This window comes from Lipomyces tetrasporus (genome assembly GCF_029532465.1).
Source record: "Lipomyces tetrasporus strain NRRL Y-64009 chromosome Unknown POJ06scaffold_6, whole genome shotgun sequence".
Lineage (NCBI taxonomy): Eukaryota > Fungi > Ascomycota > Lipomycetes > Lipomycetales > Lipomycetaceae > Lipomyces > Lipomyces tetrasporus.
Window position 1 is genome coordinate 1,044,360 of NW_026611601.1, and position 22,030 is coordinate 1,066,389.

Sequence of the window (22,030 nt, forward strand, 5' to 3'; positions counted from 1 at the left end):
CCTGACAAAACCTGACCCAGTATTTTTGGTAGATTCGCCATAACTGCAAATACTTCTAGATCTGCAGCCTCAAATGCCACGTTGCGTTGCGCTATTCAGGGTAAACCTTATTCCCCCCACAGATCTGTCTTGAGCTAAAAGCTTGGCCTGCGACGGATAACCCATGCAACGAGATGTACCAGCAGTCAAACGCGACTCCTGTGAATTCTCGATCTGGTTACATCTATGTTTTGAAATGATGCTGGATCAGGACCGACTAGTCTCGACGTTCGCGTCAATATCATCTGACGAGTTAACTGGCCTCTACGCTAATTCACTTCGGCTACCTGCGGTTAGTACGAACGCCGACACTGAGTTTGAGTTGTCGATGCGGAAATGGGATGATTTATCGGCTGAGGAATTTACGGCTTGCTTTGAGCTTGTGAGGAATAATCTGATTGGCATGTAAGTCGTCCGGGTTTACAAGTCGCACTAACAGGGTTGACTGGTTCCTCGGACAGGTATAAGAACTCGACCATAGGCTGGTCGCCGAGGAAAAAGATGGCAGAGATGAAGGAGAGAGGATTGATCTACGTTTTATTAAAGTCAAATTCGGCAACAGTGGGATTCATAAGTTTTATGGTTACCATTGAGGAGGGCGAATGTGTTGTCTACTGGTAAATACTTCGAACAAATTAAGGGAATGGGCGAATATTGACGGTCGTATAGCTACGAACTACAGCTACCGGAAAGTTTACGTGGTCGCGGATTGGGTAAGGCGCTACTTGGTATAATGGAAGAAATAGCAGCCAAGGCTGGCGTCCCGAAAGCCATGCTTACAGTGTTCTCATCAAATCCCGCGCAGCATTTCTACAGCAGCTTGGGGTACGAGATCATGTTTTAGTCCGAAGTTTTATCTGACGGTAGAGTGATAACCTGAAATTGCAGCTACGTTCCGGCAGAGCATTCACCGCTAGGAAAGAATCTACGAAACGGAGTCGTAAAGCAGCCATCCTACTACATCCTCGGCAAGTCGCTCCTGTAGACTAACCAGTGTCATCGACAATGTACATTGTATCATACAAACCAGCACAGCCATTTTCGTGTCATCCTCTGTTTAAATCTGAATAACAGACTTTGATGGATCTTCCCCGCCATCGAATTCAATACGCAACGCGGCCCGGAGAGTATCGGTTACAATGAGCGTCATGCCAATGGCATACACCAGGGTGATGGCATAAATGAAGTTGGCATTGCCGGAGCCCAGGTATATCCACAGATGATAGAAATTGGGCGCGAGTACGAGGGAGTGTAAGATTACTAGCGCGGCCAAGAGCGCGTACCGGACGTCTTGGTTGCATTCCGTTAGTTCGACGCGAAATTCTTTAAACGTTGCAAATATGAATGCATACTTGGAAAGATGAATCTGAAGAGTGACAGAAGCGATATGTACATCCCCAGGTCTCCGATTTCTGGATATGACTTGGAAATGGTCGTAATTCCCACGATGCAAGTAATCGCCATTAGTGGATAATTACTGCAATACGTCATTAGTGTCCAATACGATAGTTCTGAAGAATTACTTACTGAAGTCGGAATGTAATTGGCAGAACATATATCAACGAATATAGCTGGAATATGTAGGTAAAAAGTGGGCGGAAAAAGGCAAACATCTCCATGAAGAAATACCACCATAGTCCCATATTTGGTACCAAGTCCTTAAAAAACAATCTGCAAACTAGTTGTTAGCTGATATATCGTAACTCAGCTACTACGTGGCGAATGGCATACAAGGATCCATAGGTAGCTGAGAGATACTGCCATGAGCCAGTCATAAAATAACCGATTGATGCAAGGCCACCTGACGCCATAATATAAAGGAATAAGTATTTAGTGACTGATGCCGTACTTGTGTTTGTCGTTGACGTCCACAGCAGCAGAAACGGTGGGACAAGGTAGATTGTATAGAAATTTGCATGCGATGCCACAGCTAGAAATATGACTGACAAAATGTTCTTATCTGTAGCAGCCTATATTAGCATATACCGCAACAGTACTCTATTTTTAAATCACTTACTATAACACGCATATGCAATTGAGCCGACCATTGCCGCATTCGAAAGGACTGCAGTAGATCTAGAAATGTTCGTAGCGACCACCAACGGATTGAACAGATATCTTCCGGTTTACAAAATCAGCATTAAAATTCACATATCCGCTGGCATTGAATTGACCTTACATAGCTGCTACGACCCAGTCTGGTAATTGATTCGTCTTAGCTAGTTTTGGCGACTTTGATATCGCACACAGGAAGTATGCCGTGATGATGTCAGCGAAGGTATAGAGTACGTTGGTAATAAAACTATCCGGCGAAGTCGGACCAAATTTGCCCGCAACTTTGAACAAGAGCAAAAATATGGGGGCCTACTTTCATTAGCAGCGTCGTTTATAATGCTAGTTGCGCTGTACCTGGTGATATACTCCTCCATCATAAGGAGACAACCCGATCTCGTATAAATGAAGTCCTTCTTTCACTGATCGCCTAGCCGTCAGCGCTCACTGCATAATCTTCAATGTATTAAAAGTACATACTCTGCTTAAAAGACGTCATGGTAGTCGTGACTTCGACATGTTGGCCCAGTATAGAATGTAGTGATGGAAATAAGAAACTGAGAACCTGTCTCAAGATGACAGCGGCGACAATGGCCGCACAAGTTCTCCAATCCATTAATGCCAGTGCTGTATGGTAATTAAGCGTCGTATCATATCATGTCTGCGAACAGCGGGCTTGTTGACTACTGTTGTGCGTGAGATCAACCAACGTGTTATGTGTGTCAATTTCGCGACAGCTGCCTTATTATTGTTGCATGGCGCGTCGAGTCAAACGAAATTGAAACCTTATCAATGGGTGTGCGTTCAACCCGTGGCCCTTCCCACTGCTTTCGGCTATTGGACCAGCCAACATGGCACCTAGGATAGTGGCCCTAATAGGCGGTGGTCAGGCTGCTGGAAAGGTACACCCTTTAGTTATTTAGTTCGTTATCTCTACAAGCTGATGCGTGATCCAGAAATCTGTTTGCAGGGCTATAGTCAGTCGACTTCAATCATGGAAAGTCACAGACGTTAAGGTCCTGAGTCTTGACAACTTCAAGAACGCGAAGATACCAGAAAATGTGAATCCTGAAGGACCATGTGTGATTCTAATGTTTACTCAGTTGGCGAGCTTGGCAAGGCTAACATATGCAGATGCGTATGACTTTGATGCAGTGGCGTCAGCAATAAAGATCGAGACGAGCGACGTCCTTTTAGTAGAAGGATATTACACCTTATACGAAGAAACTTTGAAACGCTTGGGCACTATTAGGATATACATTGACCTAGACGCGGATACACGGTTATCGAGACGAAGTAAGTTTAGGCCACGGCGACATACCAAAGTTCAAATGTCTCACTGTTATAGTTATGAGAGATACGACGGAACGCGGGCTTTCGTTACAAGCAGTATTGGACAATGTGAGTGGTGGCCATAAATTGTGTGAATCTCGTTTTAATGACAATTGCGCAGTATCTTGATTACGGTAAGCCGGCCATGGAACGATACATACAGGGTGTAAGTCCAGGCATGTCCACGAAGTCATCGAATAGTCACTAACGGCACCCAGACCAAGCCTACAGCAGACATAGTTCTCGTTCGCGGCACCGAGCCATCGGGTATTGAGCTAATCGCTGGCGCCATATATGATAGACTGGCCGCCGACAAGGCCGCAGCGAGTGGCGACAACACATTTAACATTCTGTTAGACAGCACGGCAGCGTGGCAGCCACCAAACAGTCTGCGGCATAACCTACTTCATTCGGAATTTGAGGTCCAGACAGAGAACTATTACGAGCTTGCATAAAGATATAGACAATTGTAGATAGGATAACAATCTGTACGAGGAAATGCATCAACCATATAGTACAGTGTCCTGTTATATTCCACACAGGAAATATATGTACAATCCAGGCACAAGCAGTTGTCTCTCAAGGACTATCGGCGTAGCGGTGCTGTTTTGCAAGCCTTTCTTGAAACTCTCGTTCTCGCTCGAGCCGGCGCTGCGCTCGCCCTGGAGACACGGCACGCTCTCGCTCACGTTCATCGTCCAAGTCGTAGTCCCTTGACTCTCTGCGACGTTCGCGACTGCGGGATCTACTTCTGTCCGTCCCACGATAGTCAGTCTTATACCGCCTATCGAGGCTAACCTCTCTGCTTCGTTCGTGCCGTCGCCGTTCCCTACTGCGGTCTCTACTTCGGTTTCTGCTGCGATCTCGGCTTCGTTCTCGATATTGACGATCCATGTCCTCACCGCGGTCGCGATTGCGATCTCTGCGTCGCTCGATGCTCCTTTCTCGTCGGCGTCTCTCCCTGCTGTCGTCTCGACTGAAACCGCGCCCAAGACTCCGTTCCCGTCGTCGTCGCTCCCGACTACTGTCACGACTGCCCCGCTCAAGACTTCGTTCCCGCCGGCGTCGTTCCCGGCTATCGTTTCGATTGTAACCGCGTTCTAGACTTCTGTCTCGCCGGCGTCGCTCCCGGCTATCGTCTCGACTGTAACCGCGTTCTAGACTTCGTTCTCGCCGGCGTCGCTCCCAGCTGCCATCTCTTATGTAGTCCCGGCTGCGGTCTCTGCGGCGCTCACCATCTCTGCTTCCACTGCGACTTCTATAGTCACGCTCGCGTCGTCGCTCGCGGTCTCTTTCCCGTAGCTCTCGTTCGCGTTTGTATTCTAGACCTTGGCTTTCCCTCCTCCGCTCGCGGCCGCCGTCCAGCCCCCTGTCTCGGTCGCGAAACGACAGTGGGCTTCGCTTCTCGTCAGCATAAGAGGGCACGTAAGTATCAGTAACATCGGTCAGGATCTTGCCAATTCTTTCGCCCTCGCGCATCTTCCGCCTCTCGTCTCGATCTCTCCTCTCGTCTCTTTCCCTCCTCTCTCGCAGCCGGATCTCATCTAGCTTCGCTGACCGCTCGTCGTTCGCATTTCTCTGCTCCTCGAGCACAGACCGTCGTTCGCGTGTTTGCTGGACTTCGATCTTCTTCTGTTCGATCAATTTCGCGGGGATTCCAGATGGGGACTCCTGGGCCTCGAGTAGAAGGTTCCAAAGCCTTCGGCAAAATTTGGCGGCAATTGTGCTGGAGGGAAGGAATCCTTCGAGTTGGATCTGAATCGCCTTGATCTGTGGCTGGACGGTTGTTAACGCCTTGCATTGGTCATACTGATGAAGGGGAGAAAAAGAGAGCAACGGAAGAGAAAATGGGAGAAGTGAGGTGCGTACCTTGTCGTCCTGTTCGAAGAGCGAAACGGTGTATTCAGTGACTATATCGTCACCGCCAGCGATCTCCGATATCTACCTTAATAATTAGCGATGTCCTCCAGTCCACTCACTCACAGGGGCAGACTCATTAGGATACTCACCTCGTTTGCGATCCACGCCTTCATCACGGGAAAATTAACCTTGCTCAAATTAACCGTCTCGTCAAACTCGGGTGGATACTTTGTCGTTTTGAGTCGCCGCTTATCGGCTTCGGACAATAATCCTGTCTCTGCAGCGCTCTCGGGACGCGGGCGGAGAGACATATTTGCAGTCGTGTGCCAATGTCGTGTTGACCAGCACTTTGGCAATTTAGCGACGATGCGTGTGGATGAGTCTCATTCGAAGTGGGAAAGTAAGGCGGATTAGACAGCTGTGTTTGAGGTGAATTAAGAGGCGTTGATTCGTTGTAGGTAATGAGAGTGAATGATTGGGAATCTCGATGGCCAGGGCGCATTGCAGCAAACTCGTGATTGTCGAGTTTTTGGGAGTTTAGCTCATCTCCATAATACTGCCACGCCTAAGAGCACTCCAGCATATCTTACTGTATCATATCACTTCTAAATTGCCAATTTATACCATCGAGGCTATCAACAGCAGTGTGCGCACCGACATTGCAAGTCTACTGTTAGCTAATATATTCACTCAAGCGCCACGAGTTTGCGTTACTCGCTTTAATTAACAATAAACTAATACGCAAGACATAGACATGAAGCAACGTTGTATTCCAGAACAAGTCATATAAAGTCACCAGTATGACAATCCAAATGGGCTAGGCAAGTGGTCAAGAAGAATTGCCCACTTGTATCCACTGTCACTGGCATTATCATAATATGTTTTGCCAATCGACAACTGCTTTCCATAGTAAGCATTAGTGCTCTTCCATAGGCAGAACTGAACTGGATGTGTAATTAGGCTGCAAGCCGTTCTCTTCCCTCCGCTCTGTCTGTCGCCTTGATCATAGGCAAGACCTCCACTGCATATTAACGTGTATAAACCGAAGAAACACAAATAAACTAATAAATAGTCAATAAAGATCGGTCTTCAGCAGTAATCCATGCTCAATAATTATGGTCCCTCTGCCAGTTGGCTACAAAACCTCTCAATGGGTGCCTAACCGCTTGCCGATGAGTGCCAGTTGCATACCCTGTTCCTGTTCAAAGATATACACACTTATGAATTTGACTAGTCAATTATTAATTACAGTATGGGTGCCGTTATATGTGAGATAAGGTTGGAGGCGCCGGCGATGACGCGATAAGTAGCCGCAGCTCGGACCCAATACCCACCCCCGGAAGTGCTCTATCTGTCGCGCTACGGCCGTTTTACATTCTCAAATAATGTTTGTGCGATGCGTATGTGGCATTTATGCGCTAGTACGGGGTGTATTGTGGCCGGTCACAGACACTCTGTATACACGAGTGCAATAAAGTTTCGTACATATGCGGATCACTCGCCGATTGCGCCAAAAAGAACACGAATGACGACGATTCACCGGGCGCACGATGGCTTAAGCGCGAACTCTAATGGATATGGGCGATAAGAAGATCTGTGTTTGTTGAGCGGAACTCGGTCACTAGAGATTATTGTAACAAAATCACGGCCACGAGTGTTACGGTTCCTACTTCTCGAATACTGCGCCGACGGCCTGCAGAGAGACTCCTCACAATACCCATAAGTTATATACGTATTATTTGGCACTAATTTCACTCACAACGGCATAAGCAATGACATCCGTCCACGGCGCAGGCTCGAGCCTGCGCCGACAACCACAGCCGTCAACGGCCAAACCGGTCCCTGGCGCCGTCGAGTCGCCAGAGTTCCTTGCCTCGCCCTACTCCATCTTCCGTGATATCCTTCGTCCTTCTTCTCCGCCCTCTCCACCGTCCTTTTCTTCCACAGCTGCTCCATCATTCTCGTCAACAACCGCCGATGAGGCGTCTCCGCCGACCACCTCCTCGCTCCGACATTCAATGGAAGCAGTGCGTATCCCAGCTAACTTGCACACAAGCCCGGACGCGGCCGTGCAGGATCTTGTGGACCGTCATGGTGGATTGAGTGTTGTGCGGCAATTAGCCGCCGATTTGGCCATGAGGGAACGAGAGGTCAACTACCTCCTTCGAATGCACGACGAGAAGATGAAAGTTCTGAGCGGCATGCTTCGGCACAAAGGTGTGTCCGACGACGAGATTCGCGGGCGGGTAAGAGCGGTCGAGGTTCGGCTCAGTCGGGAGAGCTTGAGCGATAGCGAGGCTGGCAGTGAGATTGTTGTGCAGGAGAAGCAGGAATGTATAAAAGACACCCGCACGGACGGAAGTACTCCGGACACAGTGGTCGGCATTGGTCCAGGTTCGCTGCTCAAGACTCGGTCGCGAGAGGACAATCAAGATGACGCGGAGGTATTTCCCGCAATAACTTTCCGTCGCGCGGCATTGAAGCAGCAGCAAAAGCCTCAGGACTCACCGGCAAGCAGTCGCACAATCCGCAAGACAAAGTCCGCTTTCCGGCTTCCATTCTTTTGGAAGTCTGAATCTGATGAAGATCTCCCGTCGACAGCGGCCCCAATCACAACGTCGACGCCGTCGCTACATCACGAACATGTGGCTTCGTCGTCGGCATCCACACAATCCGATCCCACTGCTAAACGTAACAGACGCGCATTCGCAATACCGTTGTTTCCCGAGGATAATAGTCTACCGCCTGTTATATCCCCGCATGCGTCTAAGTCGAGTATACGTAACAATGTGAACAACTACTTCAAGGGCGCGACTGAACTTTCAGTTAAGAGCGCCATCAGACGCAAACAGCAAATTGTTGCGCCAGAACGAGAAGACGCGGTTCACGAGGAGCCAATGCTGCATGGTAATGCCGAAGAGCAAGAATATGACGACGAAGGGGTGGAGGAGGACATTAGCTCGGATGACCTTGCTAATTCAGGAGGATCATTCAAGAGCGCAGTTCAATCTCAATACGACGACGACTCTGCACGCCCAGCGACAGACTTCAGGGCGACGAAGAAAATTGAGACTAGTCCAAAGTCTGCCGAGAAGATATCTGAGCCTGAAAAGCTTCGGTCGACCAGCTACAATACCGATGATGAGTTTGATGACGACGAGGAAGACGACGAGGAAGAGTACGAAATCATCGGCGAGAAGAAGCCGCGAAAGTCTCCTGGCTTTGAGTCGACATTCTCAATCCTGCGTAGACGATCTGAATCTCGATCTCGTGCATTGGTTCGCTCTCATTTGGGTGAGAACGTGCCCGAGTGGCTACCACATTCGCTGAAAGAGGGCTCTTCAAGTGTGCACACTCACACGACGTCGATTGGCAACCACGGTCCAGTCGAGCTGGGCGACATAGTGCCACAGAGCATGCAGCCGCCGACTCTCCTTCAAAGTTGGAATGATCATTACCGGTCCGAAGATACGTACCTCTTGACTGACAGGTTCGGCTTTATTTACGATCGACAACATAGGCCTGTCCTTCCGCCTATCGAAAGCACAGTTGGGTCGCGACTACTTGACTTGGACAGTCTCGACTTCCTTTTCGATCACTCTGACGAAATCGGCAAACCCGAGCCGGCGCACTTGTCAGACGAAAAAGACACGTCGCTATTCCGACAGGGATTGCCGATTCCGTCGTTAAAAATTCCGATCGGCCGGACTTCTAACCGCACAACATCGCTCGAGTCTGCTACGTCCTCCACCGAAGCACCCGAGGATGACACCCTCGACGCGGTTAAATTACTTCTCAATCAACTCACAGACCTCCACGACTCGTTACAACGTGTTCAAAAATCCCGCTGGGACGAGTTTTTACGCAAGATCAACGGGGACGGATCAGACGACTCGCCTGTCGCGATCGAAAATGGGGAACTCTTCGGCGTGCACGGACGCGTGCTACATGCGAACAAGCACTCCCGCTTCAAAGAATTCAAGGCTCTAGTGCTCGGTGGTATTCCCGTCGTGTACCGGTCGAAAATTTGGGGTGAGTGCTGCGGTGCGGATAATTTGAAGGTGCCCGGTGTATATGAAGAACTTGTGCATGGAGAGCACGACCCGGAGCCAATGTCGCAGATTGAGCTCGACTTGTATCGCACGATGCCTAGCAATGTATTTTTCGGAGGAAAGGGGCCTGGCGTGGGGAAGTTGAGGAGGGTATTGTTGGCGTTTAGTAAACGGAATCCGGCGATTGGATACTGTCAAGGGAGTACGTCCTCATGATGTTTGGCATTACGGTGAATTATTTCTGACCTGGGTAGTGAATATGATCGCCGCGACACTCCTTCTGACCCACGCAACTGAAGATGCAGCGTTCTGGTCATTCGTCGCACTGCTCGAGAACATCCTGCCATCCGGCTACTTTGACCCGCCGCTCCTGACGTCCCGAGCCGATCAACGTGTGCTTAAGCACTATTTGAAGGAACTGCAACCAAAATTGTATGACCACCTTGTGACCGTGCTCGGTGTGGACATCGAAGCTATTACGTTTAATTGGTTCCTCTCTGTTTTCACTGATTGTCTGACGGCGGAGGTGTTGTTCCGTGTATGGGACGTGTTTATGTGCGTGGAAGGCGAAGTGTACGTTAAACTCCAGATTCGTCTCTGTCGCTATTCTTGTACAACGACTAACGGATCTCATACAGATATCTCTTCAGGGTCGCGCTAGCACTGTTCCGCATCTCGACGAAGAACTTAATGCAGCTAACGTCCGCGGCCGAGGTATACTCGTACATGAAAGATATGGCGTCGCATCCGATCAGTATCGAGGGCCTGATCCGGCTCAGTGATTCGTTACGGCAACAAGTCCGACTGGATGACGTCGTTGCGAGAAGGAAGCGCGTTATTGGGGTTATGCATCAGGAAATGGGTTTCTAAAGGTTTGGTTCAACGGATTGTCCGAATTTCATCAGCCGGCGTTGTGATATAGTATGATGTAGATTATTTTGGCAGGGGTTAAAAAGTATTCAGGCATTTAACAGTTTCGGTTTATTATACATATTTTACAGTTCACTAGTTAGGTGTATTTAGAAGGGGCATGTGTGGGCAAGGTGGTATTCCTTTGCATGTAGACGGAAAGGTCATCATTGGTTGGTGTAAATATGAATTCAATGTACAGCAGCAGCAATTGGCGTTTTGGTGACATACAATAATGAAATAGTCTCTATCAATTTTGTCTATTCCTTCAACTGAATGATTGCAACCAAACAAATTTCTCACCCCACAACACCAACAAACGCCTGTACCAACCCGCATTGCGCCACAGCTCGACGTAGTACCTTTTGTTATTTTTGTGATGATCTACTTCCGGCCGACATTAACAACCCCATTTTCAATCTCCGTGACAACCCGCACGCTTCGCAAGCGCGGGAAATTGCCCAAGTGGCGACTAATCTCCGCGAAACTCCTGGCGGCTCGCACGCTCAGCCGGGCCGCATCGTTCGGTCCTGCCGCCGCCGCCGCCGTCGTCGCGGTCGCGGACGGCAGTTTGAGCTCCGCCAGTTGCGTCTGGACGGCCTGAAATTGCCGCACCAGGTACATGAACCACGTCACCGCCCGGAGCAAGTTCGCGGTTGCGTGGAGTTTGGTGAGGGCGGTGTAGATCGGCAATGCGGCGTTGTACGGTTTCAAGACTTCGTTCTCGAGACGGTGGAAAGATGACGTGACCGACGACAGGGATGACTGTGTTGTCGTGAGGATACTTGAGACTTGGTTTATTTTCGCCGCGTGCGGCAGGAGTGTGGTATGATTCTGCGTGGCCTGGAATAGTTTGTCAATCTATCTGTTCCCGCCCCGGCCCCGAATCCTGCTCTCAAATTGCTACGCACCTCTTTCTGCAACAACTTCTCAACCTCCTCAAGGTCGAACATGACACGCTGTTGCGCGGGCGCTAAATCGATTTCCGCGTCGGACGCTGTCGTGGTCGCCAGTACCAGCGAATTGCAGAACGCGATCGGCGAGAAGTCGGGGGCTGTGAAGAGTTCGTAATCGATGTATTCGTCGTCTTCGGGCCGGTTGTCTGTGGTGTGAGCGATAGATGTGGGCAGCGGGAGACGGGGTGTTGTTGGTAGTGATGCCATTTCCTTGTTGGAGTGTTGGATGCGGATTAATTTATGGTACAATTATATGCAATTGGCGGCGGATTTGGATGGATTTGGATGATGGTTATGGTTACGACGATGACCAAGTGTCGACGCCGCACCCACAAAGATCTAACGCCAGCATCGAGACGCGTCTGCAGCACCAATGGAAATAGGATATAATTGATTCTGACTATAACTACACTATCGTACATATACCCCATACACACTGTAAGTCAAACCTGTACACCCCACAAAGCAAACAGATACACGCGTCAGAAACATCACACACACTCAATATACACATGAGATAAGCAACAATAGTGAAAATTTAATATACAATATAAGATCCGTTCAGGACAAAGAGTACCTAAAAAAAAAACCGGCGCTAAACTTTTTATTTCCCAAATATATTCGAGCCTGGTATTACTCCTCCTCGCTGCTGCTCTCGCTCTCGTCACTGTCCTCTTCGGACGAATTTTCGTCAGAGGACGAGTCGCCGCCTTTCTGAAAGGACTTTAGCTGCTTCTCCAGCTGCGCGATCTGCTTCTTTTGCTCAGCTTCCTTGCCTTTCTTTTTCGATTTTGGCGCAGTCACAGGCGCAGCTGCCTTGACCGTACTGGACGGCGAGTTTTTGGTGACGTAGTTGTAGAGCTTCACAAGCGTAACGGGGTCGAGCTGATCGACATCAAGTTCGATTTCTTCTTGACCAGCCTGTAGTTCGTTAGCAACACAAGCCAAACACCAAGTTGATAGGAACCTACACTCTTCAAATGAGGCATAGACTCGTGAATCATTTTGACAACGTGCGTCAGCTTCTGACCAGACAGCGTGGTGATCTTCTCCGATAACTCCTTCTTCATATCATATGACACATGCGGCACCGGCGCGGTAGCCTGTCCCGTACTGCTCTTTCTCTTTTTTGGGGCAGATCTCTTGCTTGGCTTCTTCTCCTTCTTCTTTTTGCCGCTCTCCTTCTTCAGCTTTTTCATCATACTAAGCTGGTTCTGCATGGCAAGCAACTGCTGCTCCAAATACGAAATCGTCTTGTCACTAGGGTCGTCTTCCTCTTCGTCGCTTTCTTCTTCGCTAGAGTCACTCTCATCAGCCGAATCATTGGCTCTCTTCTCGCTAGGTGGTGGTGCAGGCTTGTCCTGCCACTTCTTATCAAACACCGCTTCGAAGCGGTGACCCATAGCATTAACCGGCGATCCTTCCGGGTTAAATTTGTAGCAATTTCGGAACATCAATCGTATGTCCTCCTCAAATTCCGCACCAGACTCATACTGATTGGTGTTGAGCTTCTGCTGAATCGTCGATACGTCCATCGGCTTCTTAATGACCTTGAAATAGTTTGGGCAATTCAACGCGACAGGATCCACAGGCTGCAAAAAAGGGAACGAGAAAGCCTCGTACTTCTTACTGGTTAATTCCTTCAGCACCGTCTGGCAGAACTTTAACTCGGCAGCGTATTTCTTTCGTCGAGGCTTGGACTCTGCGTACGGCAAGTCTCTTGGCTTCGGAGGATGAATCTCGCGCTTTGGACGGCCCGTCGAGTCCAGCGAGGCTGAGTCGCGACGAATGATGGGAACACCGGACGGCGTGAGGGCAAAAGACTCGTTGGACTCGGATTTGCTGAACGACTTCTTTCTCTTGCCAGGGCCGCTTTCGGACTTGATAACCTCAGCTTGGGGCATCTGCTTTAATTGACGCTCGAAGGAAGCCTTCAAGTTGCGACCCATCTCAGCAATCTTCGACTCGGCGCCGTTGAACCTTATGCAGTTGGCAATCATGAGGTCGAAATCGGCAACAAACTGGTCGACTGTAGAATACTGGTTGGACGAGAGCTTCTTCTCTACGGTTGAGAGATCCATAGGATGGGTGACGACCTTGAAGTAATCCGGGACGTTGAGCTTGACAGGGTCGACGGGGACCAAGAATGGATACGCATCTTTTAGCCGTTTGAGAGAGCGAACCATCGAAAGAGCAAACTTGTTTTGATGCTTTGGAAGTGGAGGACCCTCGACGACAGTTGCGACGGGAGCAGGCTCAGGAGCTGGAGCAGAGTCCGCCGGGGTAACTGGCGCAGAAGTAGACGCAGAAGGTTCATCGTCGGATTTGATCCGTTTAGCCGGCGGCTCCTCACCGCCGACAAGTTCACGCTTCTCCGTCTCTGGGGACGCGGCTGCTTCGGTAGCAGGAAATTCAGAGTGCTGTAGTGGCGGCGATGGAATCGGTGGCGACAAGGGCGCGGAACCCTTCGTGTCGTCAACCTCTTTCCGCGCTTCTAAGACCTGCTCAGACCTGCAGACAACGTCAACATATGCGCTATATAGCATTTGATGTAGACAGCATCAAGACCAACGCAACACACTCGATGCAACTGTCGGTCGAGGCTGGACGGCATGTGACGACTGGCGATGGATATGTTCGTTGATCGTATTGACACATACATACACAACACTACAAGACAATAACACGGAGCAACATGACAACATCCACCAACGCAAAACATCAAGACACGATACAACAACGCATTGACGTTTGTTTCACCACGCAAGAACAATAATGGACGAACAGAACAGAGAGTCGACGAGATTTATTACATACTGATACGACTCAAGGCTGAGAGACTGAGGTGCTGACGACAAGTTGCAAGAGGCATCGCGGTCGCCAACAGCTGGTAGAATATGAAAACAGAGAACTTACTCATGAGCATCGGAAACCGGAGTCGTGGACAAGGCATCGATGACGGCCGGCTTGTCATGCGGCAGGACAGACGGGTCCATGATGGCCATGTGGAGCAGGGTAATAACGGATGGGGCTGGGCTAGGGGACAAGTGTAGGGCACGCGGGAGGAACGAGCAGCGACGGGGCCGGGGACGGGCGTGAATTTATTGGAGGCCGGAAGCGGCGAGAGTAGCAGGCGACGGCGTGATGGCGACCTCGTTATATTTCGCGCCGCCGACCGCACCGCCTCCCGTTGTCCCGCCAACCCCGCCCGCGTGCGCCCTTATTGGCCCACCCAGCGCCACAAGCAGCCGCCAAACTCGTGCACCGCCACACAAGCTTCCGCGTAGCTGCCGTCCCACGCGCGTAGCTGCTGTCCCGCCGCCGGAAGTACGCAAGGGGCCGCCCGTGCGAGACTTGCACGCGCTAGCCGTATGCGGCATAGTGCAGCTGCCCTCCAGGTACGACACCCTCTGCTGACAATGCGCTCCGCCACGGCTGACGCAAACACACAAACAAAGCCCCGACGATCGTCTTGCGTTTACCCGGCTGATATCACATGACCCATCTTCTCATGAGAAAATAATGCCCGAAGCTGACTGGGCGACTTCCTTCACCTGCCCATCCCAACCAAGCCAGCCAACGGTCCCTATAATAATAATAACAATCTCAATGCAAACCACTCCCCTTTCCCAAAAGACAAAAGAAAGAATAGAATATAAATAAAACTATATGATACGCAATAACAAAAAGTAATCCGTCCAGCACAACAGAATGGTATGCCAATCGCCTATGCGCAGGCAAAGACAGTTGGTCCGCGATCCAGTAGCTGTCAGCGCTCGTAATCGTTTCAGTAATATGGTATTTTCGTTAGGTTATCTCTCTGCCGTGGGATGCTATGTCGTCATTATATTGCCGTTGAGAACTCATAATCTTAAAGTACCCATCCGTATCGCTGCGGGATCTCTAGATGCACCAGACAGCTAACCATACATTAGCAACCAACATGGATCATTACTGCCTCCTAGCGGCCTAAGAAGTTGTCAAACCCATCGAATCTGACTTCTCGATATTGAATGTCGCACTACCAGGTCCACACTATGATACCTCAACCTTTTCACTCACCTAACAACCTTCCTAGCTAAATATATCCTATTCACAGATAGTTGGTGTCATTATGATTTTGCTCATAGAAGCGATCCGTGCTGCGTTAAGAGGGGTGTGGGTGTGGTTAAACTGATGGGTTTGTGGGACAGGACCGGAGTGAGGCAAGGGCGCAAAAGAATGAGAGGTCACCGGCCAGCGCTCGTTGTAAGTCACACTTTAAGTCTCCGTAAGGGTCTCGTGCCGTGGAACTTTAAACCTAATTCCAGACGCATCCGTCAAGCATTTACGCAGTTGAACATCCAACTGAGAGATCTCCCAACGCCGACAACAGGCCTTCTATTTCGCGAAAATTTGTCTCCGATTAACGGCAGGCCCAAAAAAAACTGTGGATATAACCTATCTCTGCAGAACTCCTGTGCTCTCATTTCGCCGCCGACGAAGCCAAGTCCAGTCACATTGTGATTTGGATCGTTACGTGTCAGATCTGTGTGCACTCGAGAGTGTGCGCAGAACTTCAAAAATACCTGGTCTAACAACAATCGCACCGGCGACAGACAAAATGAAGCCGAGAGCAACTGTCGTAAAGACGAAGGGGAAGAGTAGTAGCGGTATTCTGGTATGCCGATTTCTAGCGTGTTTTTTAAATTTTTTTTCCCGGTGTGGTATGAAGCTATTCAACGGTAATACTGATTGATTATAGCCATTCAAAGACAGCGAAACGATAGTGCGGTCAGCCGAGCCGCCTAAGGATGTCGACATGCTCGATGCCTCGGACGCCGCCTCTTCAGCATCCGATGGGACCGAGTCCGAAAATGAGGAGGAGATAACTCTTGCCGACCGGGTCACCGCTCTCGAGACAAAGTCGAAGTCAAAACCACAAATGAACGGCAAGTCGCCGTCGAAGCCACTAGACAAAGACGTCGACGCACAGGCAGGCAAGACGGGTGCTGTGCCGACTATAGGGACTCTTTCAACTATTCTGAGACAGGCGCTCCGCACGAACGATCAGGCGCTGTTGGAGTCGTGTCTGTCGTTCACGGATGTCGCGGTGGTTAAGCAGACTATCATACGGCTGGATCCAACGCTGAGCGCGACGTTATTGGAGAGACTGGCGGAACGGATAGCGCGGACGCCATCGCGGGCCTCGCAGCTGTCGGTCTGGATTCGGTGGATCATGGTTGCACATGGCGGCTACCTCGTCGGGCTACCTGGTCTTGTCAATAAATTGGCGAATGTGAGAAGTACGTTGGCCCGCAATGCGGGCACTCTGAATCGGTTACTGGCACTGCAGGGACGGCTTGATATGCTGAGTGCACAGATTGAGCTGCGGCGTGAGGGTCGGAAGGACGAGGAAGAGGAAGTTGACAGCGACATCGAGTACGTCGAAGGCGACGAGGACGAAGTTGTGCTTGACGACGCGGGCTACATCGTTGGCGAAGAAGAAGACGAAGACGAGGAAGATGAGTCCGAATCTGAAGACGAAGAAGAGGCCGACGATATGGAGGACGACGACGAGGACGTCGAAGGTGAGGCCGAAGAGGTTAATATCGACGAGGATGTTGACGATGAAGACGACGACGAAGACGAAGACGGTGACGATGACGATGAGGACGAGCAAGAAGAAGACTGAGAAAGATCGTTACAACGGGAATTATCATATTACTGTCGGCATTTTCACGGGTTTTACATACAATCGTTTGCACTTTTGTAATATTGTGCGTGTTTCCGGTTTGGTAGAAATTTCGGGTTTTCTAAAAGTCTTTGGGCACGTCATGACGCTAGTGTTTGGTTGTATATAGTTTTGTTTGGAATATGTAATTTTACTATTGTCTTAATCGCTCTGAGGCCAGCTAAATCGGTCGTATCCATTTATTCGAGACTGTATGCATTAACGGTATGCCCACTGAAGTTTAGGGAATGGCGAGTGATCGGCGTAAATATGCAAATAGGCGCGCCGAGGTCGCAGTGATGCCGTGGCTGGCACGCGACACGGACAGCCAATCTCAAGTAAACAAAGCGCAGGAAACACATGTCATTTACGTGTGTTGACGCGTGTTGCGTTGCTGTTCTTGTCTATTTTCTCGTTTCGTTGCTCTCGTCTGATTTTATATATCTCCTTCTGTCGCCGCTGCCGCTGTTGCTGTTCCCACTTGATCTCTTTATTACTCTCGCCTCCGTCCCCACATCTTTCTACTACACTTTGCGTGCAATAACAGTAACCAAAAGCACGCTCGAGTTGTGATGGATTGAGATCCTCTTTACACATATGCGAGTGCATTTGAGGCTTGTCTCCTCGCCAACATGTGCTGGCAGGCATAGGTCTCGGCGTTTGAATGTTCAAAAGTTGGGTCTGGTACTGTCTAAGAGTTCAGTCTCACAAATTTCTCATCCATCACGGCCAGACTAGCGTATCCAATCGATCGCCAACATCCATTTCTCGTATACCTCTTCATTCGGCTACTACCTTCCAGTACTTCTGCTTCGTCATTTTTTACGCACCGGTATTGAAAGCTGCCGCTCTGGACTCAAAGTTTGATAGATCAGCCAAGGCCAGGGCTCCGAATCGGGATCTAGACGTACACTATGGTCAAAATAGACGAAATCAAAGGCTCAGCACGGGATAACCGGACCGCAGCTCATACGCATATTAAAGGTCTCGGTCTCGACGAGCGCGGTCTTGCAACGCGCGTGGATGGTGGATTCATCGGCCAGCAGAATGCCAGAGAGGTAATTGGTTTACTTGAGTTTCCCGTGTAGCGGATATATCTGCGATTATCTCTTGAGTACTTTGACCTACACCGGATGTCGTGCTAACGAAACAGGCGTGTGGTATCATCGTCGACATGATCAAAGCCAAAAAAATGTCCGGCAGGGCAATCCTCCTGGCAGGCGGTCCCGGCACCGGCAAAACGGCGCTCGCTCTCGCCATGTCCCAAGAACTCGGTCCCAAGGTTCCCTTCTGCCCGATCACCGGCTCAGAGATATTTTCGACAGAAGTTAAGAAAACTGAAGCGTTGATGGAGAACTTCCGACGGGCCATCGGGCTGAGAATTAAAGAAACCAAGGAAGTCTACGAGGGCGAAGTTACGGAGCTGACGCCCGAGGAAGCGGAGAACCCATTAGGTGGATATGGCAAGACTATTTCGCATGTTGTCGTCGGGTTGAAGTCGTTTAAAGGTACAAAGCAGCTACGGCTGGATCCCAGCATATATGAGTCGATCCAGAAGGAGAGAGTGACTGTTGGTGATATTATTTACATCGAGGCGAATACGGGCGCGGTGAAGAGAGTCGGTCGGTCAGATGCTTATGCTACCGAGTTTGATTTGGAGGCGGAGGAATATGTCCCGTTACCAAAGGGAGATGTCCACAAGAAGAAGGAGATCGTTCAGGATGTGACTTTACATGATCTCGATATCGCCAACGCACGACCCCAAGGCGGCCAAGACATTATGTCCATGATGGGCCAACTCATGAAGCCCAAAAAGACAGAAATCACGGATAAACTGCGACAGGAGATCAACAAGGTCGTCCAAAAGTACATCGACCAGGGCGTCGCGGAATTGGTTCCTGGCGTGCTGTTTATCGACGAAGTGCACATGCTGGACATCGAATGCTTCACATATCTGAATCGCGCGCTGGAATCGTCAATTTCGCCTGTGGTCGTACTGGCGTCGAATAGAGGAATGGCAACTATTCGCGGAACTGAGGATATTGTGGCGCCACATGGGGTACCGCCTGATCTGGTCGATCGCCTACTAATCGTCCGTACCCTGCCATACAATAAAGACGAAATCAGGCTGATTGTTGACAAACGCAAGCACACCGAGGGACTCTCCATGTCAGACGCAGGACTAGACAAGCTCGCCGAGCAGGGCGTCAACACTAGTTTACGGTACGCACTGCAGTTGATGGCGCCTGCGGGTATCCTCGCACGTGCCAAGGGACGACAAGAGATTGGCGTGCTTGATATAGAAGAGGCGGAGGAGCTATTTATTGACGCCAAGCGGAGTACAGCGATAGTGCAGACTTCGAATGGTAATTATTTGCCGTAGATGTACGATGAATCGATGTAATTGTAATAAAAATTGCGTTTGTTTATTATTGATACAGTGACCTGGTAGCTCGCCTACATTCGCCTAGAATCTCATGTCATAAATATACAAGCCTGTTGTGCAACAAATAATGCAAATAATGTACAGCTTACTCCCCCAAGTCAATTCGGGCAGCGTAATTTTTCAACTTACTCACGAACCGATCCGCAATCTGTTCGCCCATCCCAGCCGCAATCTTCAGCACTAACTCATTCAGTTCCGCGCGTCCGAGGATGTCGACATGTTCAGCCGTCTTTGGACCGCCGCGAACGTCGTACCGCTCTGGTTCGTGTGGCATCTCGACAATCGTGACTTTACTTGCCCCCGGATTAAATTTGCTGCCCTCATCTCGCCAGCGATGGCACATTGAATGTGTAATTAGCGACACAGTGCCATCGCCTTCACCCATAATAACCGGCTCGTCCATCCCACCAGCCGCGATAGAAACGTTCAACTTCGCCAAACGTTTGTCTCTCTCCTCTTGATATAAATATGCCCGCTCAGTGGGCTTGCCGACGCCATACAAACAGAAGATCCGCAAATCAGGTGCATTCGGCAATGCAACTTCCAGGGGATTAATCCATTTCCGCGGTTCACCCTCATTAGCAAGAACTTCAGCTCTCGTGCGGGCAAGTCCGTGACTGTAGTTCTCTTCCACACGATCTTGAAACCACCCAGGCGCCTGAGAAAATAAGTACTGGATACTCTCCGGCACGGTTAAATTTCTCGCGGACAGTTCCGATATTGTATTCCTGAACTGAATGAAATTGCCATAACTCACTGTCTGACTATCCGCATCGTCGATCGCGGATTCAAGACTGCCCCAGACAGCCTCACCACCTTTGGGTAGCATGCTCGCGATGCCGGGGAATGACCGCAACAGCAGTGCACGTTCAGATCGGGAGAAGAACTTTTCAAGACCATACACCGCCAACGCGTTCAGTTGAACTGTATCCTTCATCTCGCCACTCAATAATGCGACAATGCTCTTCGGTGTGCCCAGTGACGATCCGGATATATCGACAAATGCATGAATGTGGTCATTCACCCAGTTTTTACCGCCGTTGCCAAATTGAGGGCCGCTGGCTTCGACCCACTTGAAGAAGTAGAAGATCACTTGCGAGCCCATGCTGTGGCTCACGAGAACAGTCTTTTCGTTAAGACGATGCTTGTTCTCTTCAATAATACTCTTGACTCTGGAGAAGTAGCCATCTTTGAGGCGTTAGTCAATGAGAAAATTAGTAACACAATACGTACCGCGAAGCTCTAAGTCCATATAGGAGAGACGCCAGTCATAGGCAGCGGTATGCATCATATTTGGATCCTGCAATTATCAGCACAGCCCGCACAACCACAGAGTGCGGCACGTACATAGGCAATAGCAGCCAAATTTTCAAGAACCTTGTTCCAGATCCAGTAACCGGTAATGAAGAAGTCCGCTTTTTGACCGTTAATTTCTCACAGCGCAGCCAGATACACAGAAACCAACCTGCTTCTAATCCCTGAGCGGCACGCAACTTGTATCCTCTGGGATCAAGGCCAGTATGAGGATCTAGCATAATATGCTTCTATACCCGACTTAGCCAAATCGGGCCTGCGGTCCAGCAGCAAGGGAACTTACGAGCCAGCAGGTCTTGTCAAGCAGCATTGCCCGTAACATATTCCAACTTCCCTAATAAATATTTGTAAGCTCTGGGCACAGATCTAGCTGAATGCGGTCCTACCCATAGGCGCCTTCTAAAATACGGCTCGCATGAGCATTCGTCCGTGTCGACGACGCTCCAGGATTCGAGACCAGTGGAAATAACACCGGGGACCTACCCAGTATAAGCCCATTAAGTTAAAAGCTAAGTAATGTCTATACCATGATCACAGGGTACTTTGCCCTCAAACCGTCACCGTACATCGCCTTCCCTACAGCAAACGCTTCTGTCTTAAGCATCGTTTGTTCCTTCTGAGAAATGTCATTCGCCTCTTGCAGCATTCCATATGGTAATTTACCCTTCATATCTTCAAAGAACTCTGCAAAAGAATCCAGATTCAAGTCGTTCAGGCTCTCGAGCGAGAACTCTGGGGCCGCGGCGAAATACCAAGCTAACACTATGCCGAGCAAAGCACCAAGAAAAAATACGAGACGACGAGACTGCTTAAGTGACTTCCGGTGCTTGCGATGGTGCTGTTCCTGCTGGGTAACATGGCGGCCGTCCGTGTCGTGTGTGCTCGTCGTATTTGTCTCTACAAGCGTCTCCGCGGCCGACATCGATGTTGACGACCCGTTATCTTCGACTGGCTGTGCGCCTACTGGATCTTGAACTGCTCCATAATCTGAACTCCGTTCTTCGGGAACTTGTTTGCGGCGTCGAGGCGGCATTAGGACTGTCTGCGGAAGCTCAATACGGCTTCGAGGTGGACGTTGACAGGAAGTGTGCGTGTCTGCTCAGGGGCAAAGCACATGAGATCGCCAATGTACCAGTCGATGAGACACTGCGAATATATGTTTGCTCTTATGTCCGACTAGCGCCTAGACGGACCAAGGACTAAATGTTCCTATGAAACTCGAGAATAGAATTGCTCGCAATTCCACCAGTTAAGCGCTGTATTACCCATGCAGTCGTGATGTCTGATCTCAATTAACTGAAGCCTGTGCTTGAACGGAAGTCGACCCTAACCCATGTTACCACACTCCAAGTCTCCC

The 22,030-nt window shown here is 49.8% G+C and overlaps 10 protein-coding genes across 10 annotated transcripts; 5 read left to right on the top strand and 5 right to left on the bottom strand.

Moving 5' to 3' along the window:
* Window positions 1–163: 163 nt before the first annotated feature.
* On the top strand, window positions 164–1,024 carry POJ06DRAFT_238673 (acyl-CoA N-acyltransferase; the record flags this gene model as incomplete). Its single annotated transcript, XM_056186005.1, has 4 exons — window positions 164–444; window positions 501–656; window positions 709–864; window positions 928–1,024. 4 exons carry the CDS (start codon window positions 164–166, stop codon window positions 1,022–1,024), a joined length of 690 nt encoding a protein of 229 aa, XP_056043372.1.
* Window positions 700–2,907, bottom strand: POJ06DRAFT_119934 (GPI transamidase subunit PIG-U). Its single transcript, XM_056184227.1, has 8 exons — window positions 2,572–2,907; window positions 2,449–2,513; window positions 2,219–2,403; window positions 2,057–2,157; window positions 1,771–1,999; window positions 1,567–1,710; window positions 1,392–1,516; window positions 700–1,329 (listed from the first exon to the last, which is right to left on the bottom strand). Exons 1-8 carry the CDS (start codon window positions 2,705–2,707, stop codon window positions 1,097–1,099), a joined length of 1,218 nt encoding a protein of 405 aa, XP_056043373.1. The 5' UTR covers window positions 2,708–2,907; the 3' UTR covers window positions 700–1,096.
* Window positions 2,863–3,819, top strand: POJ06DRAFT_119944 (uncharacterized protein). Its single transcript, XM_056184228.1, has 5 exons — window positions 2,863–2,993; window positions 3,048–3,171; window positions 3,226–3,387; window positions 3,440–3,557; window positions 3,642–3,819. The coding sequence occupies exons 1-4, from the start codon at window positions 2,943–2,945 to the stop codon at window positions 3,550–3,552; spliced, it is 450 nt and encodes a 149-aa protein (XP_056043374.1). The 5' UTR covers window positions 2,863–2,942; the 3' UTR covers window positions 3,553–3,557; window positions 3,642–3,819.
* Window positions 3,820–4,420: 601 nt separating this feature from the next.
* Window positions 4,421–5,819, bottom strand: POJ06DRAFT_119989 (PWI domain-containing protein). Its single transcript, XM_056184229.1, has 4 exons — window positions 5,433–5,819; window positions 5,293–5,364; window positions 4,607–5,199; window positions 4,421–4,548 (listed from the first exon to the last, which is right to left on the bottom strand). The coding sequence occupies exons 1-4, from the start codon at window positions 5,592–5,594 to the stop codon at window positions 4,524–4,526; spliced, it is 852 nt and encodes a 283-aa protein (XP_056043375.1). The 5' UTR covers window positions 5,595–5,819; the 3' UTR covers window positions 4,421–4,523.
* Window positions 5,820–6,945: 1,126 nt separating this feature from the next.
* Window positions 6,946–10,486, top strand: POJ06DRAFT_254915 (rab-GTPase-TBC domain-containing protein). Its single transcript, XM_056187826.1, has 3 exons — window positions 6,946–9,537; window positions 9,590–9,908; window positions 9,974–10,486. Exons 1-3 carry the CDS (start codon window positions 7,056–7,058, stop codon window positions 10,203–10,205), a joined length of 3,033 nt encoding a protein of 1,010 aa, XP_056043376.1. The 5' UTR covers window positions 6,946–7,055; the 3' UTR covers window positions 10,206–10,486.
* On the bottom strand, window positions 10,487–11,528 carry POJ06DRAFT_254917 (Golgi transport complex subunit 5-domain-containing protein). Its single transcript, XM_056187827.1, has 2 exons — window positions 11,156–11,528; window positions 10,487–11,087 (listed from the first exon to the last, which is right to left on the bottom strand). Exons 1-2 carry the CDS (start codon window positions 11,405–11,407, stop codon window positions 10,629–10,631), a joined length of 711 nt encoding a protein of 236 aa, XP_056043377.1. The 5' UTR covers window positions 11,408–11,528; the 3' UTR covers window positions 10,487–10,628.
* POJ06DRAFT_120035 (Bromodomain-containing protein) lies at window positions 11,524–14,406 on the bottom strand. The gene is made up of 3 exons (XM_056184230.1): window positions 14,117–14,406; window positions 12,172–13,711; window positions 11,524–12,121 (listed from the first exon to the last, which is right to left on the bottom strand). The coding sequence occupies exons 1-3, from the start codon at window positions 14,203–14,205 to the stop codon at window positions 11,834–11,836; spliced, it is 1,917 nt and encodes a 638-aa protein (XP_056043378.1). The 5' UTR covers window positions 14,206–14,406; the 3' UTR covers window positions 11,524–11,833.
* Window positions 14,407–15,571: 1,165 nt separating this feature from the next.
* Window positions 15,572–17,088, top strand: POJ06DRAFT_301772 (Dip2/Utp12 family-domain-containing protein). Its single transcript, XM_056190745.1, has 2 exons — window positions 15,572–15,860; window positions 15,945–17,088. The coding sequence occupies exons 1-2, from the start codon at window positions 15,804–15,806 to the stop codon at window positions 16,872–16,874; spliced, it is 987 nt and encodes a 328-aa protein (XP_056043379.1). The 5' UTR covers window positions 15,572–15,803; the 3' UTR covers window positions 16,875–17,088.
* Window positions 17,089–17,592: 504 nt separating this feature from the next.
* POJ06DRAFT_254929 (TIP49 C-terminus-domain-containing protein) lies at window positions 17,593–19,315 on the top strand. Its single transcript, XM_056187828.1, has 2 exons — window positions 17,593–17,971; window positions 18,067–19,315. The coding sequence occupies exons 1-2, from the start codon at window positions 17,828–17,830 to the stop codon at window positions 19,294–19,296; spliced, it is 1,374 nt and encodes a 457-aa protein (XP_056043380.1). The 5' UTR covers window positions 17,593–17,827; the 3' UTR covers window positions 19,297–19,315.
* Window positions 19,316–21,962, bottom strand: POJ06DRAFT_254930 (Lecithin:cholesterol acyltransferase-domain-containing protein). The gene is made up of 7 exons (XM_056187829.1): window positions 21,200–21,962; window positions 21,060–21,152; window positions 20,957–21,007; window positions 20,825–20,903; window positions 20,707–20,774; window positions 20,593–20,659; window positions 19,316–20,547 (listed from the first exon to the last, which is right to left on the bottom strand). Exons 1-7 carry the CDS (start codon window positions 21,704–21,706, stop codon window positions 19,445–19,447), a joined length of 1,968 nt encoding a protein of 655 aa, XP_056043381.1. The 5' UTR covers window positions 21,707–21,962; the 3' UTR covers window positions 19,316–19,444.
* Between the last annotated feature and the right edge of the window lie 68 nt (window positions 21,963–22,030).

Bases quoted from the DNA above. Each gene is read 5' to 3' on its own strand.
- POJ06DRAFT_254930 (XM_056187829.1), bottom strand. From the start codon at position 21,706: ATGCCGCCTCGACGCCGCAAACAAGTTCCCGAAGAACGGAGTTCAGAT. The intron at 21,008-21,059 runs GTAGGACCGCAT...AATATTTATTAG, and splicing joins ATTTTAGAAGGCGCCTATGG to GGAAGTTGGAATATGTTACG. The intron at 20,904-20,956 runs GTAAGTTCCCTT...AGTCGGGTATAG, and splicing joins TTGACAAGACCTGCTGGCTC to AAGCATATTATGCTAGATCC.
- POJ06DRAFT_119944 (XM_056184228.1), top strand. From the start codon at position 2,943: ATGGCACCTAGGATAGTGGCCCTAATAGGCGGTGGTCAGGCTGCTGGA. The intron at 2,994-3,047 runs GTACACCCTTTA...TGCGTGATCCAG, and splicing joins GTGGTCAGGCTGCTGGAAAG to AAATCTGTTTGCAGGGCTAT. The intron at 3,388-3,439 runs GTAAGTTTAGGC...TCACTGTTATAG, and splicing joins TACACGGTTATCGAGACGAA to TTATGAGAGATACGACGGAA.
- POJ06DRAFT_119989 (XM_056184229.1), bottom strand. From the start codon at position 5,594: ATGTCTCTCCGCCCGCGTCCCGAGAGCGCTGCAGAGACAGGATTATTG. The intron at 5,365-5,432 runs GTGAGTATCCTA...TTATTAAGGTAG, and splicing joins AGGCGTGGATCGCAAACGAG to ATATCGGAGATCGCTGGCGG. The intron at 5,200-5,292 runs GTACGCACCTCA...ACAACCGTCCAG, and splicing joins TCTTCGAACAGGACGACAAG to CCACAGATCAAGGCGATTCA.
- POJ06DRAFT_254929 (XM_056187828.1), top strand. From the start codon at position 17,828: ATGGTCAAAATAGACGAAATCAAAGGCTCAGCACGGGATAACCGGACC. The intron at 17,972-18,066 runs GTAATTGGTTTA...CTAACGAAACAG, and splicing joins GCCAGCAGAATGCCAGAGAG to GCGTGTGGTATCATCGTCGA.
- POJ06DRAFT_119934 (XM_056184227.1), bottom strand. From the start codon at position 2,707: ATGGATTGGAGAACTTGTGCGGCCATTGTCGCCGCTGTCATCTTGAGA. The intron at 2,404-2,448 runs GTACAGCGCAAC...TAATGAAAGTAG, and splicing joins ATGGAGGAGTATATCACCAG to GCCCCCATATTTTTGCTCTT. The intron at 1,330-1,391 runs GTATGCATTCAT...AATGCAACCAAG, and splicing joins CTTCAGATTCATCTTTCCAA to ACGTCCGGTACGCGCTCTTG.
- POJ06DRAFT_254915 (XM_056187826.1), top strand. From the start codon at position 7,056: ATGACATCCGTCCACGGCGCAGGCTCGAGCCTGCGCCGACAACCACAG. The intron at 9,538-9,589 runs GTACGTCCTCAT...TGACCTGGGTAG, and splicing joins GATTGGATACTGTCAAGGGA to TGAATATGATCGCCGCGACA. The intron at 9,909-9,973 runs GTACGTTAAACT...GATCTCATACAG, and splicing joins ATGTGCGTGGAAGGCGAAGT to ATATCTCTTCAGGGTCGCGC.
- POJ06DRAFT_120035 (XM_056184230.1), bottom strand. From the start codon at position 14,205: ATGGCCATCATGGACCCGTCTGTCCTGCCGCATGACAAGCCGGCCGTC. The intron at 13,712-14,116 runs GTAAGTTCTCTG...CGTTGTCTGCAG, and splicing joins CCGGTTTCCGATGCTCATGA to GTCTGAGCAGGTCTTAGAAG. The intron at 12,122-12,171 runs GTAGGTTCCTAT...AACGAACTACAG, and splicing joins CTATGCCTCATTTGAAGAGT to GCTGGTCAAGAAGAAATCGA.
- POJ06DRAFT_254917 (XM_056187827.1), bottom strand. From the start codon at position 11,407: ATGGCATCACTACCAACAACACCCCGTCTCCCGCTGCCCACATCTATC. The intron at 11,088-11,155 runs GTGCGTAGCAAT...AAACTATTCCAG, and splicing joins AGAAGTTGTTGCAGAAAGAG to GCCACGCAGAATCATACCAC.
- POJ06DRAFT_301772 (XM_056190745.1), top strand. From the start codon at position 15,804: ATGAAGCCGAGAGCAACTGTCGTAAAGACGAAGGGGAAGAGTAGTAGC. The intron at 15,861-15,944 runs GTATGCCGATTT...GATTGATTATAG, and splicing joins AGAGTAGTAGCGGTATTCTG to CCATTCAAAGACAGCGAAAC.